The sequence below is a fragment of the Psammomys obesus genome, unplaced genomic scaffold, assembly GCF_907164565.1.
Source record: "Psammomys obesus unplaced genomic scaffold, mPsaObe1.curated_primary_1811, whole genome shotgun sequence".
In the NCBI taxonomy this organism is placed as follows: domain Eukaryota; kingdom Metazoa; phylum Chordata; class Mammalia; order Rodentia; family Muridae; genus Psammomys; species Psammomys obesus.
In genome coordinates, this window is record NW_026596079.1 from 23,305,100 (window position 1) to 23,325,504 (window position 20,405).

Consider the following 20,405-nt stretch of genomic DNA (forward strand, 5'->3'; position numbering starts at 1 on the left):
GCCTAGGACGCCATGGCCCTTAGTGAGCAATCTCTTAAGTGCTAGGATTTAACATGTTTTCTCACCAAGACTTTTATTTAATAAAAATTGCTATGAATTAAAGTACTAAATTGAGTCTCCAGTATTTGATACTTTCACATGTAGAACTATGCACCTTTATTACCATTTTGAGGTTTGAGGGTTGTGTTTGGCCATAATTCCATATTCAAGTAAAGTACAATATCTGTTAATTGAGATTTTCAAAGCCTCTCAGATACATAATGGTTAAAAAAAAAAAAGGTAGTTTATACATATTGAATTTTTATGTATGGTACAGTTTTTCTGAAGCATATGAGAAAATATGTAAATAGAGAAATTAAATGAATATTTAAAATATACATTCAGTAATAATTTGCAGCTCAAAAACAAAGCATTAATTTAGAGCTTCAAACTTGTAATTCAACTGATTAGAAGAATCCACTACTCTTCTTATTCCATGTTGTGTTGTAGCTAACTGACCGAGAGCTCTGAGTGAATCAGCAAGCAGGTAGTTGACAAGCACCACTCCTTCTGTATCCAGATGACTTTCTTACACTGTTTCCCCAATTTTCAAGTCTTACTGCCAACATTGCAAACTAAACCTGGCTTATCCCTTTTTACTTTCTTGAATCATTATGCAATAAAGTTCCTGCTTTCCAAACTTTGCTGACAGTTCCGTTCACAGTACATAAGACAGACTCAAATGGATCAGCATTCTCTAACCAGATGAGTCCGTAGTTATTTTAAAAATCCTTTTGCTATATCAGCATTCCCATGTCCCACCTGCTACACAACAAACTTGTAGGAAAACCTACAAGTGCCACCTGTGGTTATATGACCCCTAGATGATTTTGTTTTGTATTTTCTGATCATGTATAGTACATACACGATGATATTTATACTTCATATATTACTTACTTTGATTTATTGTTTTATTCTTTTTACCTTTTTTCTGGTTTTTTTATATAGTGTTTCTTTGTGTAGCCTTGGCTGTCCTAGACTCACTTTGTAGACCAGGCTGGTCTTGAACTCACAGAGACCCTCTTGCCCCTGCCTCCCAGAGTGCTGGGATTACAAGTGTGCACCACTGCACTGGCTTCTCTCTTTACTTTTGTTGACCAGTTTAGTTCTGTTTATGCTGCTTACTGGGTGCGTTGTATAGTGTGGTTTTATGTATTGGCCTATTCATAAATTATTAATGCCACACCAGGAAAAAAAAAACTTGTTTCCAGAAACAAGTCCTCCTGACATGTAACCACTGGTAATTTCTGCTGAGCAACACAGTGCATGAAGCAGACCCTGATCTGCCCGTGAAGAACGCCAGCAAAGCGACTCTTCCACTGGTGAAGCAATTAACTTTATGTTCCGATTGCTGACAATGTTGGATGCCTAGGTTGGTCACGTTTGCAAAAGCCATGTCAATCTTTTCAGCTTGCTCAGCTCATGGGAAAGTAAGGCTGTACAGCTAGGTTCTGGAGCTTTTGGGTAGAAATAAAAAGATTTACACTCAACGAACAAGAAAATGGCATTCCTGGCTATCAGTCTGGAAGGAAGGGTATTTTTTTTTTTTCTGACAGGCCATGGCAGGCCCCCTGCCTGTGTCCCTCAATGTCAGTTCATGCCACATTGCTGACTAATGTGACAGGTAGATGAGTCTGACATGAGAACAATCTGCTCTATGCTTGGGAAGCAAAGTTAATCCAAATCAGTGGCCAGGTCTCTTAAACTGAGTGAGTAGTGCTAAATCTTTATTTTAATGTAGTTTTTTTTATATTTTTTCATTTATTACAATTTATTCACCTTGTATCCTAGCTGAAGCTCCCTCCTTTGTTCCCTCCCAATCCTCCCATGCCCCTCCCCCCAGTCCACTGATAGGAGAGGTCCTCCTATCTTTCCATCTGACCCTAGCCTATCAAGTCTCATCAGGAGTGGCTGCTGCTTTGTCTTCCTCTGTGGCCTGGTAAGGCTGCACACACACCCCGAGGGGGAGGTGATCAAAGAGCCAGCCACTGAGTTTATGTCAGAAATAGCTCCTGTTCCCCTTACTAGGCAACCCTTTTGGACACTGAGCTGCCATGGGCTACATCTGTGCAGGGGTTCTAGGTTATCTCCATGCATGGTCCTTGGTTGGAATATCAGTCTTAGAAAAGACCACTGAGCTCAGATTTTTTGGTTCTGTTGCTCTCCTTGTGAAGCTCCTGTCCCCTCCAGGTCTTCCTATCTCCCTCTTCTTTCATAAGATTCCCTGCACTCTGCCCAAAGTTTGGCTATGAGTCTCAGCATCTGTTTTAAAACCCTGCAGGTTGGAATCTTTCAGAGGTCCTCTGTGGTAGGCTCCTGTCCTGTACTCTGTTTTCTCATGCTTCTGATGTCTATCTCATTTGCCTTTCTGAATGAGGATTTAGCATCTTACCCAGGGTCCTTCTTCTTGCTTAGCTTCTTTAGGTGTACAGATTTTAGTATGATTATCCTGTAATATGTCTAATATCCACTTGTAAGTGAGTACATACCATGTGTGTCTTTCTGCTATCCATTCCTCAATTGAGAGACATCTGGGTTGTTTCTAGATTCTGGCTATTATGAATGAAGCTGCTATGACCACTGCTGAACAAATGTCCTTGTTGTATACTTGAGCATATTTTGGATATATGCCTAAGAGTGATATAGCTGTATCTTGAGGAAGTGCTATTTCTTAGTGTCTGAGAAAGTGCGAGAATTTTTCCAAAGCGGAAATCTCCCAGCAATGGAGGAGGGTTCCCCTTTCTCCACATTCTCTCCAACATGTGTTGTCACTTGAGTTTTATTACTCTGGAGCTCTGACCTCAGTGCCTAAGCTGTGTGTGGCAATGATTCCATAGAGCAGGCTCTCCTTGAAGACCTGGCGGGGAGCACATTTTCCCCACTAGCCCTCCATATCCCTCCCTTCTCCCCAGCTCAGTTCTTATCCAGCCATAAGAACCTGAATTTCCCAATAGCATACTTGTGGATGGAAGTGAGGTTGCTGGCAAGAATAAGGTTTTAGACCCAGGGTAGAAGACATCACACTGAGACCCATGAGCTGACTGTACCTTGAGAATATATGGCCCTTCCCATTTTCAGCTCCTTTCCAGCAGCAAACATCTGGCTCCAATTTTCACTGGTTATTTTAAAAAAGAAAGCCTTACCAGCCAGTATAATCCTAAGTAAGTTATAATTTTCAAGAGAATAAATCATTGAGGAAAACCATGTTCCTAAAACTAAATGTAAAGTGGCTTCTCTGCTTTTTGTTTTCAATTTTTTGCATTATCCTTTTATCACAAATATTGATTAATGTTTATGCTTTGCTGTGATTAATGTGAGAAAAGCTGACATTTTCTGGTCCACAAGAAGGTAAACAGTAAGATAACATTTCTTAGAGTTACTTTGAGTCACCAAAGCTGACTGCAGGAAAAACCTTCAGCACTTTCCTCTTCAGTTTGTCTTTCCAAGATATCTCCCTGCTCTAAATTTCAGCACCTCAGGTGTATAATGAAGCAACTTGAGAAAAATCTATAAGGTACCTGAGAACATTCATCCAGGTTCTGCTTTTGGTCCCTGTGAGGTTTTGGTGCTGCTGATAAATGTGGCTGAGCTTCCCAAATGTCATGAATAAATGAAATCAGGCCTGATTTGCAAAACTTGGGCTTTTCTTTTTTTTTTTTTTTTCTTGAACAGGGTAAAGACAAAACTTTAAGCTGGCTGAGTAGCAATGGTGAATTGAGGGTGCTATCATTAGGGTGAACACAGGTTTTGTTGAGTTTTTTTTTCCCCTCTGACTCTCTCACTGTTTGTCCATCTCTGCCTCTCTGTCTCTCTCACTCTCTAGCTGTCTCTGTCTTTCCGTTTCTATTTCTCTGTGTGTCTGTCTCTTTCTGTCTCTTTCTTTCTTTATCTCTCCGTCTTTCCTCTTTGTGTGTGTGTGTGTGAGTGTGTGTGTGTGGCGTTGAGAATCAAACCCAGGGCCTATACAAGCTAAGCAAGCACTCTAACCCTGATCTACATCTACAGGCCTAAACTTAGCAGTTTTTTAATACAAGGATTCCAAAATATGCTTTGCTAGATTTGTCAAAATCCTGTGATTCTGGCATGCTGTCAGTTATACTAAGCCATGTAATTTGGTGTCTAAAGTATCACCCTGTACCTTTTTTTTTTTTCATATGGTTTATAGATCCATCTTCAAGACTCCAATGAGAAGACATTCAGATACCTACTTTTGCCAGGTGAAGCAGGGGCTTGCTTGTATCCCATTGCTGAGTGCCTAACAAGTTGGGCCAAAGGTCAGTGGCTCACTGTGCACCTGATACCAGCCCCGGAGGTTTGGCTTTGTAGTGTGAAGCAAGAAAAACACGTGACAGCATGCACAGATCTGGGTCTTCTTAGCATTTTCCTTCAGTGCTAGAAAAATGACAGAGATTTTTCTGGAAATTAAATTGCAATAGATGACAATTGAGAAGCTCCAGAGTGCTAGTAAATATTTCCTCACAGGGGACACTCAGACACCAGACCTCTGAAACATCAGCCAGCTGCTGGAAACTCTCCTGATTTAGTTTCGTTAAAGATACTAACAAATGATTAAGCCAGAAGGGGGATTCTGTGTTCCATTCCCGGGAACTGTGATTAATAAGTGACTTTCCATGTCATTCTTTTTTCCACTTCCTGTTTTTCTCCCTTAAAAAAAAAGTAACTATTCACTAAATGGTGGGTACAAACAGGATGGGAGACCCTGAGTATCCTGGACTATTTATAAGCTCACCCCAGTAATTCTCTATTTTTTTTTTCACATACATTCACCAGACCTTCCTTGCCTATAGACCTAGTAGAACTTTCTTCCTCTATACAGACAAAGAATAGCACTATGAGAGTACTGAAGGGAAAGAAATGATTAAGAATCAATGGTGTGGTGTTAGAATAAAATAGTGGTTCTCAACCTATGGGTTACAACCCTTTGGGGTCCCACATCAGATATCCTACATATCAGATATGTACATTATTTGCAATAGCAGTAAAATTATGATTATGAAGTAGCAAAAAATAATTTCATGGTTGGGGTTCACCACAACATGAGGAACTGCATTAAGGAGTCGCAGCACTAGGAAGGTTGAGAACAGCTGGACTAAAAGTTGGGGGGTATTCATAAGGGACGACCCCTTGCTTGTCATGATTTCTATAGCAAACACAGTGGAACTCTGTCACAGATAGAAAAGGTTTCAGGAGTTCTTGGTGCTGGGAACTATACACAACTAAACTGAAATAGAAATGTAAGCCAGCATTTCAGTTAAGCTGCTTATTAAAATAATGAGGCCAGTGAAGCAAGGAGTAAACCGAGGACTGGAAGTTGATTTGGTTAAAATGTTCTTTTTACAGGAAGATATGGAACTGAAGGAGGGCTATAAGGCCACACATTTAGGAAATAAAAACAGTGAGGAACCAAGACAAAAAAGTCACTGGAAAGAAGACCAAAAAAAAAAAAAAAAACAAACAAACAACTTTTTTTCTACTCACTTTGTACTTACAGAAATCTTTGTTTGGGTTTTTTTTTATTAATTATTATTAATTATTACAATTTATTCACTTTGTATCCTGGCTGTGGCCCCCTCCTTCATCCCCTCCCAATCCCATCCTCCCTCCCTTTTCTTACCCTATGCCCTCCCCTTGTCCACTGATAGGGGAGGTCCTCCTCCCCTTCCATCAGACCCTAGCCTATCAGGACTCATCAGGACTGGCTGCAATGTCTTCCTCAATGGCCTGGCAAGGCTGCACCTCCCTCCCCCAGGAGGAGGTGATCAGAGAAGTTTTTGCATAAATCTAGACTAGCTGCTATCTAAATTTGATAAGTAACAGTAACTTTTCTTCCATTTGCTGAAGCCCAGATGGTCTAAGCATTTATATATGATGTAGGTATTGTTTTTTTTTTGTTGTTGTTGTTGTTGTTGTTTTATATTACAGGCTGCTAAATAGAATCTGAGTAAATTGAAAATTTACTCTTCCCTCTGAAATTTACTTTTTACATTTTGCATTTAATAAATAGTAATTAACTTTATTTTCTCTAAATAGGGAAGAATTCCATTGAGAACATTGACTCCTTTAACTAACACAGTGTCACCTCATTCAGGTAATGTATTCTAAACATAAAGCAGATAAACATGGCATTTAGAAGAACCCCTTAGGCCATGATGCAGGAAATATGTACCTGTCGGCTTTTCTCAAGGAAACATTTGAGGCCAACTGGTTTGTGAGCACTGTCTACTCTACCCTTTGATTACAAGATGGTGTCAATGGCTTCACCCAAGACACTACAGTTTTTTAAGGTCAAAGGCAGTAACCAGGCCCTGAGACTTCCAGCCTAATAAACTGTTAAACTCACCACTACTTTATCTACATAAAGAGAATGAGTGTCATTAATTCTAAAATTTGGAAACTGTGATTGCCTTTCAAAGACTATAGAAATAATACAAAAGTGACCTATTTTCCTCTCTGGATTTCCCATTAAATTTTCTTGAAATCAAATTGTCCATTTTTTTTTAAGCTTTGGTCTCATGTGCCATGCTGTTACGTAAGGGCTATAATTTTTATTTAGCTGGTCCTTGGCAAGCTGCTAAGTCACTGAATCTTGCTTATTTGAGTTCTTTAGTGCGGAAAGTGCCTCCTAAGCCCTTCCATTTGATTATAGAAACAGGCAAGACCAAAAAACCTCAGAAGATCTGACACCCCATCAATAATTTTGAAAATTTACTTCTTTCTGATTACAATAGTATTAGGAATGCAACTTTCAACATTTAGTATCGCGAAGGAAACAGACAAGTAATTCAAAAGTGCTATTGCAGATTTAATAAAGGGTAGTTGAAAATTATTTGAGACCACATTGTTTAAAGTGTATCCTCTCAGAAAATAGAGTTGACATCAGAAAGGTGGTGTGTGTGTGTGTGTGTGTGTGTGTGTGTGTGTGTGTGTATCAAGAATTAGGAAAATGAAGGTTGGCAACCCAGATTCTATTTAGCAGCCTGTAATATAAAACAAAAACAACAACAACAACAAAAAAAAAACAATACCTACATCATATATAAATGCTTAGACCATCTGGGCTTCAGCAAATGGAAGAAAAGTTACTGTTACTTATCAAAGTTCCTTAGAGAATGAAGACTTGCTAAATGCTGCATAGACCTCAACTGTCATTCACATTATATAAGGAAAACGGAGTGTCTAACTGCTGCCATTTTGAACAGCTGCTAGCAAAAAAAGGACTTGCCAAGGCTGCTTCAGGGAAACATTGGCTTGATCTTGAGGGTGTCTCTCTTCCAACCTATCAATTAAGAAAAGAGCAGAGCCAGTTGTGATGTATTAGATATCTCTGTAATGGATCACTCTGAAAATCGTATATTGGCAAGAGTAATTCAAGTTGCCAAGAATCCAAAGATTCCTGTGACATCCCCAGAAGTCTGATGGTGTGTGACTAGTTTACTCTGTTAAATGAAACTGCTGAGATGACTGTCATGTGGTGATTAATAAAGTGCATAAATCTTAACTGTGGAGAGAAAAGAAGATGAATTGATGCACACACATATTGGAAATGCAATGAAACCAAATTGGAGCTACCAGGATTTGCTAATATATAACAGAAAAACAATAACTTGTTTATTGTTCCCCACTGGCCTTGTTTTGTTGATCTTATTTTAGAAATGACCAGTGAGACATATTCTGTGATTTCTTTTTTCTAGTATGGAAGTTCTGACAACGTGGAAAAGTAATAATGACAGCATGTAAAAGAACACTTGATATTTATCACTTATTATTTATTTTTTATGTTAGTGGAGATTCTGAAAGTGAAGAATTGGATCACCTTTCCTCAAAGACATTGTTGAATGCTATTTGTAATTGTATATAAAGTTTTCATAGTTTTCGAAGTAATTAGAACCCTAGAGCAAATAAACACTAAATGGGCTCCCATCTCTGAAGTTATTTTTTCAAACTAAATAGCTCTGCTTCTGTGATAATTATACACTACTCATTATAAAATTAAAAATCATTTTAAGTGAATGGATGCTTTTTTATATAAAGTATTTGTTTCTTGCTAATTATTGTGAACTAATTATAGTTTATGATGGTCTTCAAACACTCTGAAATCATTGCCTTGAAGGCCTGGTCCTCCAGGATTTGCAAGCTTCAGTTCCAGAAGGGGAAAAAAAAAAATGTGATGATGAATGGGGAAAGAGAGTCAATAGCAAACAAAATGAGAATTTTCATGACTGTGAGAGGATCAGGTATCTGGAGACTGTCACTGGCATTTATGCACCGGCGTGGGCACGCTGGGTGGGGAGCATCAAGAGCAGTACCGCAGGCTGGAAAGAGGGCTCAGTGGTTCATTGCAGGTGTTGCTCTTTGAGAGGACCCGAGTTCAGTTCCCAGTGCCCACATCCGGCAACTTAAAACTGCTTGTAGCACCAGTACCGGGGATCTGCCGCTCTTTTCTAGCCCCTTGGACAACTGCACCCACGTACATATACCCTCATTCAGACATACGTATGCACATAGAATTAAAAATAAAAATAATTTTTTAAAATTTCACTGTTACTATGGCCCTAGCTTTCATTCTATCTGCACTCTTAACACTATGGCCTTTGGCATTTATTTTGCCGCCTCTGAGCTGCCGTTTTTGCATATGTAGAATTGGTGTAAGAGTACCTTTCAACATGTTTTGACTGTTATAGGTAATGTTTATAATTCTTTAATCTAAAATACCATTACCATAGTTACCAGCTATTGCTATCATCAATTATTATTCCTTCCATTCTTGTTTACAGGATAGAAAAAAATTAACTACCATCATAGCCACCTAGTGGGTCATCAAGACAATTCTGGGCATCTTGTGACGATTTTGCCACCCCATCCCCCTGGGAACTCTGTACTTATCCAAGAGCACAGGATTAAATTAAGTCATAAAAGGGGAAGTTTGGCGTTTCCTTTTCCTATTGTTGTAGACTGACATTTGGTTAAGTGTGGGCAGAAAGTGTGACTGTTCAGGCCACAAGAACCAGCAGGTTCTAAGACCCCACTTGCCCACTAAATAATGACAGTCCACATTCCCAGGCTCTCTCTAGAACAACTAGAAAACAAACAGAAGGTAAACTATGATCAAAGAAAACCAAACCATCAAACAGTAAGAAAAACCCCTGGAGAGCTGCCTTATAAATGCCCCCTTTTCTCTACTCTTCCCTTTCTTTGTAGGAAAAGGGTGCCATGAATTATGTGGGTTAGCCAGCAAAGCACACCAGGTGTTCCTGCCAGGAAGCAGAGGTGATGAATATCAAGTTAACCCGTTCCCTGTAACTCGCAACACTATCGCAACTGCTGTCATCAATAAACTATTTCCTTTTGCTCCCCTTAGCTATTTGCTCTGACTTCTCATTTTTCATTTGCTGTTGGTTTAAAGTACATCCTCCTTCTCCTTGAGTCAGTTTCTTGGTTCTAGGTACTATGGTTGCTGATTGCTTTTTTTTTTTTTACTCCTTTTTATCTTTTTATTTATTTTTAATAATACTTTTTAGTACTTCAAATTCCTTTTTAGAATATCCAACCTTCTTTGTTCTAAAAGTCATGGCTTCTGTTTCTTTACACACACACACACACACACACACACACACACACACACTGCATATTTCAGGCACAGAATGCCTTGCACATTTTATCTAATTGATTTTTTAACCAACTGTTTTACAGCTGATGAAACATGGGTAGGGTCATCAGGATTGTAAGGGCTTCAGTGAGACTTGGGATAAGACAGAGTGGGGAGAGGGGAGGATTCCTAATTGTTTTCACCATGATGAGCTAAGATTTCTAATTCCAGACAAATTCTCATGACAGAGAAACAAAAAACTTTTCCTGATATTTTTTCTTTTAAGAACACTCTACTTTAAATAACACACAAATTTAAAAAATACCACATGAGAATAATGAGTGATATTTTACTAAAAATTGGAAACTAGAGATTTGCTAAAATAAAATCTACCTATGTTTTAAACAACAAAAAAAGTTGCTCAACTATAGCAGCTTTATTCATAATAGCCAGAATCTGGAAACAACCCAGAGGTGCCTCAAATGAAGAATGGATAAAGAAACTGGTACATGTACACAGTGGAATAGTACTCAGCAATTAAAAACAAGGAAATCATGAAATTTGCAGGCAAATGAATGGAACTGGGAAAGATCAACCTGAGCGCCATTACACAGACCCAGAAAGACTCATGTGGTGTGTAGTCACAATTTTAGTCACACAGTACAGGATACTAAAGACCCCAAGAAGATTAGCAACATGTAGGGCCCAAGGGAGGATGTGTAAATCTCACCCAGAAGGGGAAATAGAATAGACAGGTAGTGGCTGAGTGGGAACAAGGTAGAAGAGGGAGTGCAGAGAGAAAAAATGGTGGAGATCAGACCTGGGGAGAGTAGGGGTGGGAGGGCAGAAGGCAGAGAAAAGAGAAACGGGCGATGGGAGCATCTCTGTGACAAGCTGCAGACCTACCTCAGAATAGATCTCTAAGAGGATATGAGGGGGACACTAGCTAAAACTCCTAGTAGCAGGGGCCATGGAGACTGAAGAGGACACCCCCTAACTAGACAAGACCCGTAGTGGACCGAAGAGAACACCAACCTACCCACAAAAAAACCACTATCCAAACTAAACCAGTCTACAAGGCCTGCAGGGACAAAGATAGACCAGATGGAGCAGAGATTGAGGGAATGTCCAACCAATACTGGGCCCAACCCTAAGACCCACCTGATGGAAGAAAGCCAACCCCTGTCACTATTACCAATACTCTGCTAAGCTTACAGACAGGAGCCTATCAAAGCCGTCCCCTTAGACGCTCCACCCCAGCAACTATTCGAAACAGATACTGAGACTCACAGCTGAATATTGGCAAAGCCGAATATTGGGAGTCTAGTGGAAAAGAGGGGAGAAGGATAAAGGGATGTAGAGGTGACAAGAACTCCACAAGAAGACCAAGAGAGCCATAACCAGGGCCCAGAGGGGCCCAAGAAAGGATCATGCATGGACTGGATCTAGGTTCTCTACATTTATGTAGCTGATGGGCAGCTCAGGCTTCATGTGAGCTCACTAGTGAGGGGAGTGGGGGAGAACTCTGGCATAGACTCTGTTGCCTGCTTTCTGATCGATTCCCCATGACGGGACTGCCCTACCAGGCCACAGGGGAAGAACTCAGTCCTTATTCAACTAGATGAGCTGGGGGTCAGGGAGAGGGAAGGAACCACCCCTATTAGGAGGAATAGGGGAGAGGGGAGGCAGGAGGGAGGGTGAGAATGAGAGGAGAGGAGGGAGGGGCCAATGACTGAGATGTAAATTGAATAAACAAATTAATAAAAAAGGAATACTTTAAATCACACAATTTTTTAAAATGTCAGATGAGACTAATGAGTGAAATTTTACTGAAAATTGGAAACTAGAGATTTGCTAAAATAAAATCTACCTGTAGTTTAAACTAATTAAAAAGTTTTTAGTTTAGCCTATTTTTTAAAATGGTTTTAAGTTTTAATACATGTATGTATTGTATGCCAAACCTACACCTCCTCATACTTCCCTACCCTCCCAAAATAGTCTAAATAGTGGTTTACATTGTAGACCACCACTGTTAACGCTGCAGTTAATCTGTGTTCCTTAGCCTGGCTTCTCCAAAGCTCATGCATTCTGAGTAGAAGCTGCCTGATTGTGCTGGTGACTGGCTGTCAATCAAGAAACACAAAGCTGGTGCCATCTCTGCTTCCTGTTATCTTTACCCAGCCCTCTCACTGCTTAGGACTTCCTGGTTCCACTTCCCTGGTTTCCCACTTAACATGAGTGTGGGGTTCCCTGCCAGCTTATGACACATTGCCTCAGGGGTAAACAGAAGAAAATGTTCCCATCCCAATAGACTCAGGGAGTGGTATTGTTGGCCTGTCTTTATTAGTTCTTGTTAAGATGCTGGGGGTGGGGGCGAAGGTCTCTTGGGTTTCAGGAGAAGAAAGAAACAGGAAACAAGCCATACTCAGAAAGGGACAGGTGCCAACAAAGACAAAGAAATGTCACCCTTAACTGTGTCTCAAGGAGAAGGAAGTGATACAGCTTTCTAATAGATGGCTGTGTACTGGGCAGATTCAAGAGCCCAAGATGCATAGCCAGCTGCGATAGGTTTGTTTGAGTATGAAACAAGGACTCTTCAAGGGCCCAGGTTTTACCTGAATTATAAGCATCAGTTCCTGTAGGCCCACCATGTCCTAGGGCTGGGCCATTCCAATGCACAGTGTCCCAGGCACTTTAGAAAGGGCTGCTATTGAGTAGGAGCCCTATAACTTGCAAAGCCTGTTTCCCTTTGTCCTATGCTTCCAAGAATCTCATCCATGTTGGTGGGTTTTTATTACCGGGAGGGCAGTGAAGTAAGTGATGGGTTGTTTTAAAGAAGGCTGTTGATGACACAGGGACCCCCTCCCAAAAAAAAGAATAGTGTTTGTTCTTTATTGTTTTATATTTGGGTTTTAGTAATAACATTATTAAATAACTATTACTGCTGAGATGTATGTTTCCTTTTTCTATTTACTTATTTTGTATAAATAAAAATCTCTACAGTCTCACCAAACTTTATATTATTACTCTATCATGGGTATTTTAGGTCTCCTATTGAATATCCACTGTAACGTGTGAGAAAAATGCATTCACAAACCAGAGTAGTGAAACTCTGTGACCATACATAGACACGACTAAGGCAAAGAGAACAAGTTAGGGCTCCAGGAGGATCCTGGGTGACTGTATAAAATATGACTACATGTAACACAGATATCTGTAACCGCTGAGAACAGGACGGTACTTTGACTAGGTCATTAGTCTGGGATCATGCAGGATCCAAAAGCTGAAGAATTTGTATCTGCTATACTTAGAAGTTTCTTCTATATTCTCATTTTCTAGAAAATAACAATGCTGAGCATATCCTTGCTGCCACGGGCAACTGCACGAAAAGTTAATGAATTTTCTATCATTTCAGGTCACTCTTGATGTTCCGTCTGTGTCTAGGTAGAAAACGAGACTGTTTCATATTCCTCAAAGAAGAGCATTAGAAGGGACAGGAATATACCAGACAATCAAAATCACTTGCTTGTCAATCTAATTGTGCAGACGCTCAACACAGGAAGTGTTGAGTCTTCTCCAGCTTGGTGTGAAAACGTACAGCCATATTGTTTGAGAGAAACTAATGAAGGTATTTCAACTATCTCTTCCTCCATTGGGACTGACACCCAGAGTGCAAGAAACAAAGGTCTTGCCTGGTTGTTTTAGATGGCTTTTAAAAGTATACGGAACCTGCGTTTATTTTTGTCATTACCAAGGGACAAAAAGTGACCCTCAGGGTTGCTCATTAAGAATCCAAAGACATTCCTGGAAGAACATCAGGAGTTTGCTAGAAGGAAATCTGAGCAGTTCTTTGAATCAGCCTTTATTTTACCCATTTTATCCGAATGAAAGTTGTAAGTCAGAGTTACAGAGATTGAAAGAATGATGCCCTTTACATTAGCATGGCCATCTATAGTCTGGAAACCATCATGTCTTTTCCATTCTTATCATTTATGAACTGTAATATACTGTAATAGATGCTGTTTCTGAAGAAAATTTCCAGATAATTAGTGTAGAATCCTGCTGTCCAGCCATGAGATCAGCCCTCCTTTTTGCTCCATACACATCAGCTCAAACTCCTACAGCTATACCTTTTCCCTTTAGCATCTTTGCTGAGTTTTGCTCAGTCTTTCCAAGTTTCTAGGCACACTGTGATGCATGAAACCTTCTTCTGTGAGTACAGCTCCCTTCCCTAAAATGGACTTCTTGTTCTCCACTCTAGTCCTCAGCTTTATCTCACAGAACCATTCAGCTATGGCCAATGGACTTCATCATATCTGTTAATTCAGACCCCTGTGGCTTATCAGAGAAATGTTGTGGAAATAGTACGTGATGAATTAGCCTAGCAGAAAGGAATAGAACATTTTTAACTGGTGTCTGCCCTTCAGTAAGTAACCAATAAGTGGCTACTGAGTAGCTACTCTTGCTTTGGGCTGCCACCCCCCCCCCCATCTGCCTAATGTGGTTCAGACCTAATTATAGAGGCTCACACCATATTCATTAATTTATGCTCCTAAAGGTTCCATTAACATATCAGAATCTGATCTAAACAATGCGAGAGAGTACTATCTTGTTTTTGCCAAGAGACAATGTTTCTCTTCAAGTGCCACAAAAGGAAAACTATGTATTTTTCTCCACAAGGCCTGGCTAAATGTCAGGATACTGGGAAATTCCTCACACATCTACACTAGAACTAGATTTTATTTGTGATTTGTCTAGACTCATTGGAATTTTTATTATTGTGAATTTAATCCAAAAATGCAATTATCCAGGCCATTCTACCTAATGCCTAACTTGGGCTTAAATAATACTTTTTAAGGAATAAGAGAAACTATGCGTGTATGTGTGTATGTATGGGGGTGTGTGTGTATATGTGTATGTATGATTAACATATGCCTTTGCACACAAGTGTACGCATAAATGTTGCATACATGAATGCAAGCATAAAATGAGAGTGTGCAAGGAACACAGTGTACAAACGAGACAGTCTTTTAGGGTGAATAGTTAAACTTCCCTTACAGCAAGCATTTCTTCCTGAATTTCCAGTCTGAACAACTGGATAGTGGTAACTGGGGTGTCAACATCTTGAACCCTTTCCTGTTCCAGCAAGTTCTGGTAATGTGTGAGCTCATCCTCATTTTGTGAAGAGTAAATACACCACCTTAGTTACCGTGCTTACTGCCCAGGTTCATTGGGATTTCAACTTAAGCTGTTGCTTTAAACTAAAACAAAATGTTGAATGTTGGAAAAGTAAGAGAAATAAATTCCATGACACTGAAAGGCAGAGTTTACACAGACATTTTTCTTTCTTTGGGTTAGTGTGCTTTGGGCCTTTGGGGGGGAGTGGTCACCTGCTAGAACCCAGCTTTTGGTCTACTCAGCAGACAGCCTCCACCAGCCTCTACTGGAAATTCAAGACAAAGAAACGTCCTTTCCCTGCCTTGGACCCTGTGTCCTTATAAAATGAGGGAGAAAAAAAAAAAAAAGGTCTTAAAGTTACTAGAACAGGGTTCACGGTCCTCCAGGATGTTCAACCTCGAGCATGTGGCAAGGCAGTTCACAAACGTTAATTTCCTTTTACTGACAGCCATAACAATATTAGAAAAGAACAGTGAGAAAATCTGATCAACTACAACCAAGGCAAATTAAGCTACTGCCACCCAATATTATTTGGGTCTAACTGCATACTCTCTTCTTCAGATGTCTTGCCTTAAAGCAGGAATCAGTAATGTCTGTTTGTAGTGGTTATTTACCTCATTTCTGCTGAAAGCAATGGAAGGATATAGAACTTGTCTTAACAATGACTTTTCTGTCCTAGTTGGTAGGACAGGAGAGACAGCTTGTGAAGACCTGCTAGTAAGAACCAATGCTTTTAATATAGATGGACTTTAAAATATGGATAATGAACAAATTTTAGGGCGACTAAGAGAGACATCAATTTGGAAATTATGTAAGGAGTTTAACAATCTCTAGAATCACATCCAGGGTTACTCATCAATCCCCCCAGCCTATATCAAGGACTGGATCAGGACTCTTTCCAAACCCTATTCCTAAGCAACTTTCTGAGCTCTCTCTCCGTGTCCCATGTCTGGCCTACATGATCCCATTATAATGAATATCACCAGACTTTTTTTCTGAAGATCCCTAGTGGCTATTAGAAAAAAAAAAAATCTATCCAGCAAATATATTTAGTGTGCCCTTCAGAAGTATGTAGTGGGCTAGGAGATGGCCTGTCAACAGTGAGCAGGGTGGAAGCCCTGTCTGCCATGCAGCACCTGGAGACCCCCGGCATCTTGTTACCACTGCACAGAGATCTCCTGAAGGAAGGAAAATTCCCCCCGTGCTGAGCAAGCATGGTGCTATAATTTGAAAGAGTGCTGAATTCTACAGTTTCATGGGATCTGCATTATCTCTTTCTTATTAACTCACAATTTAATAGCTCTGGTCTTGATTCCTTATCTGTAACATGAGAGGCCAGAAATAAGTTCTCTATGGACCCTTTAATTTTTAGAATAACATCATTCCTGGGACTCAGGAATATGTCTGTCAAAGACAAATGGTGGTAGATGTTTTGTTAGAACTACTAGCTGTTTCTGAAGCCGAATTTAGATAAACTACGAAATGAGTTTTAGTAATTGTCTTAGCTATGTTTCTAAAACACCAGGATTATTAGGAGATGGTTTATTACAGGTTATAATTGAAATCTGTGAGGGAGAAAAGTCAGGGACAGGAACCTAGAGGCAGAAACTAAAGCAGAAGCCATGGAGGAATGCTGCTCATTGGCTTGTTCCCAGAGGCATGCTCAGCCTGCCTCCTTATACCAACTTGGACAATCTGGTTAGGATGGCCCTGATAACAGTGAGCTGTTCCCGCATATCAATCCTTAATCAACAAAATGCTCCCACAGGCTTGACTACAAGTCAATCTGATGGAGCATTTTCCCAATTGGTGGTTCTTGCCTCTACTCAAAGGATTCTATCCGTGTCACGTTGACAAAACAAAATAAAAACAAACAAATAAAACCCTAACCAGGAAGCAGTACAAATTGTCCCTGTAAAGTAAGGACTGCTACTAAGATGGTAATTAGGGTGTGATCATTAGCATAAGATAAACAAAGGCAGTCTTGGAGATCCTGCTGCAGAATGTAGAATATGCACTCCCGCCACTTAATCTAGAAGCAGGAAAGTACCTTACCTGCCCCTTGTGCAGGGAGCTGATACAGCCTGAGATGAGTAATAAGAACTCTTCTTTCTTGGGAACCTTGTCCACCAAAGCTACTGGGGCACAGCACATATATAATAATGCAATTGAAATAAAACATACTTGCCTGATGAGAAAATACTTATTTGTTACCATGTATTGTCCACTAGAATTTGTGTTCAAACTAGTTTCATATTTTTGAGCAAAGCTTGTGATTCTTTATTGTCTTTTGGCTGCAGCTTGGATCATGGAAAGCTGGCATTCAAGTTTTTTTTTTTTTTTAATCTCCTAAGTGATATGATAAATACTCCAGAGTTGTGACCCCATCCAGGTCATTAAATAAGATCAGCAACCCTCAGGCTGTCTTCCTCATATTTCTATGGAAGGCTGTGATAGCAAAACACCCTGGAGGTATCAGCAATGATAATGTTGTCCTTGATTCTATCTAGATTTGTGTCTATCCTGGCCCATGCACCATACACCAAGCAATGTGACTTATTAGATAGGAGTGCAAGGCATTGGCTCCTCTCCAGGTTGCTTGGCTACAAAATGACACTAAGGGAACGTGTTGCCATCACTGTGACACCATAACAACTGGACTAAAAATACATTTTGACTAAGATTGAGGGCATTGTGCTATCATTTACACAGGGGTTTGTTTCTAGAATCCCTTGTTCAGCTAAAGAAAATGTTTTGGCTAGTAACATCATTGTTAGTATCTAAGTTCTTAGGGCAGAATAAGGCCTAAAGGCTGTCTATCTATTTGTGTGTTCTGTGACCCTCCCTCATCATCACCATCAGAGGGACAAAACCATCCTGCCCTAGGTTCAAATGGAAAGAATGGCCAACACTGAATTGTGGCAGAATCCTATAAAAGATCTATAATTCCCTTCTAATTCAAAAATTTGCTAAGGTATAAGTCATTTTTAATCATGTGCTTCTATGTGTTGTCTACACTCAAATGGTCCACACAACCATCTGCCTCATGGATAAAGCAAATCCCATATCTCCCAAGAGCTTCCCAGAACAGAAACACTGAAATCTCAGGTGCACTGGGAACAAGATTATGTTGGATAGATAGAAATCAGCAACAATGCATCAAATATGCATGTCCAAATTACAGCATTAAAATAGACTTCTTACACAGTCCCTCTCATGCATATAAAGTACTCACAATATACCTCACAATGTCAAAACAAAGAATCAGTGGTGGATTAACTACTTCAGCTCTGTATCTGACAGCTACTCTGAAAGCATCATTCATATATAGACCGAAAATAGGTGACTAAAATTTAAAACTGTTTCGTCACTTCCCACAAAACCATTTCTTCTTTGTATTGACCATAATGTATTATAAACATGCAAGAGAAGATGGTAATGAGGATCATGGCCTCACATTAAAAGACACTAGGGCACACTCAAGTTTGATCTAGATTTCCATTCTGATTTAAAACATGGGCAGTTGCTGGGGAATTTTTCTTTTCATGTGTATTCAGTTGGCAATAAAATATTGTTTGTCTGATAAGTAGAACATCTTAAAATAACAGAATGAACTCCAGCTGATTATAATTTTTACTGCACAAAAACAGTCTTCAATCTCTCTACTTCAGTCAGAAAAATGTGCCATGAGTTAGCAGCTTTTTGACCACTCGAATTCATCTTCATTTTTGCATTCGAGGCTGAGGCAGCACCAGACCCACATGTGCAGTTGGTTTCTGTTCAGTTTCAGAGAAAATTATACTTACTTTCATAGTTCTTTTTTCTGGATGTCCAGATTATGTAAACATACACATTTCACTTTAAAAGCAGAGCTGGGACCAAGCCCAAACAGCACTGATTTCCTCTCGGAACAGCTTCTGAAGGCAGGCTTTCCTGAGGAAGGATTTTCAGTCTTTTCTAATCTCTGGTTTGGGGACATCTTAGGAGACTCTGCGAATGCACACAGCTATATGTAATGGAAACAAGGAGTCATCACTTTTTACTCTATCCTGCCATATTGGTCTCCTTGATCTTTGGTGACACTTCAAAATGGAAAACTTACCTGACTTGGTTTTGCCTTTGTGATTACCAGACCCTTAAATTATCATTCATTGAACTCTTAACTCCTTTCACACATGGCTATAAAATGTGTTGACCCTGGGTATGTTGCTTCCAGTCTGGATTTTGAGAAGAAATGTCTATGTTCCACTAGAAAAGGTATAACAGAATCAAACAAAGACCAATGAAACTAGTCCCCATACCAGCTTTATGGCTTGATCTATGGACTACCCAGATATAAGGGCTCCCTTAAATCTCCGTTAGACATGTTCAGCTGAGGACCTTGGACATGTGGAAAAGCAAGAAAAGAGGCTGTTCTCTCTTCTGTGGTAAGTTGCATGGTGATAGAGCATCGTAAATTAGCTTATCTCATGGGTCAACTATGAGATTTGACATGGTGACTTTCAACAATATAGGCATAGCCCCAGGGCTCTTCCATAAACAGATGCATGTAGTCTATGAGATTTACAATGTATGACAACATGAGATTTTCGTGGAAGGATTAATTACTTTCAGAGATTTAATGAGTTTTGAATGTGAGATATTTGGTCAAAAAGTTAAAAAAAATAAAAATGATAATTACAAGTAAAAATTGCTTCACTTTGGAACCCAAACAAACATTTACTTTGGAAGCATTTATTTATGTGATCAGTGTTTAGGATTTTCCACAATCTGGACTCTTTCTGGAATCCATAAATACCATGTTTACTATCAGAATGAGCACTACCAATTAGCAAACTTATAACCAAAGCTGGGTAAATAACTGCATTGTTTGCTATGAAAATTGCGAATGAAAGTCTCACAATGATTGTTCAGATAAACTCAGAAAAGACTTTCTGGAAGCTGTCTGTCTGCAAAAAGGCAGCATTATCCCAGAGAAAGGATATGGACTGTGGAATTAAATATGCAAGAGTGTGAGTCCCAGTTTAGAATCTAATAAGCTCAGAATCTCGTCTCAATATGTTATCTATGAAACGGGAGTAATAATGATTTAATGGAGTGTTATTAAGGGTTAAATAAAGTATGAGAGCAATATACATATTGGACAGAAAATATGATGTTAGGGTTAATTACTTTTGTTTTCTTGATTCCCAAAGAATATCATCTAAGAATCACATTCTGCAAATGTTTTCACTCAGGAGACACACAAATCCAATTTCATTTCCACACACCTCCCCCTTTACTCCAGACCTTCATAAACTTGTCAAAATGGCATAAGGAAATGATAGCATCAAAACTGAACATGATCATCCACTTCTAGCAAGATGAATGTCTAGGTGTTTAAGAAAAAAAAAAAACTTCATTTGTATTTTAAAATTTTAGCTCATAGATAAACAATAAACAGTTAAGTAGTTAGAAAGACAAACTAGATTGGCAGGTGAGTTCACAGCCAGCCTGGGCTACATTAATGTTCCTCAGATAGATGGATAGATAGATAGATAGATAGATAGATAGATAGATAGATAGATAGATAGATAGATAG

General features: G+C 39.5%; 1 protein-coding gene across 3 annotated transcripts in view; it reads left to right on the top strand.

Moving 5' to 3' along the window:
* Samd12 (sterile alpha motif domain containing 12) overlaps positions 1-20,405 on the top strand; it is a 453,403-nt gene that overhangs the window by 349,203 nt on the left and 83,795 nt on the right. Inside the window, exon 5 of one of the 3 annotated variants that reach the window (XM_055626398.1) lies at positions 6,091-6,145. The exons of 1 other annotated variant lie outside the window; for it this stretch is intronic. In XM_055626398.1, the coding sequence (XP_055482373.1) occupies positions 6,091-6,128 (38 nt within the window). In that variant the 3' untranslated portion in view covers positions 6,129-6,145. Of the gene's footprint in view, positions 1-4,204; positions 4,274-6,090; positions 6,146-20,405 lie in introns of those variants that run through there. One more of the 3 variants, XM_055626401.1, reaches the window with a different exon arrangement.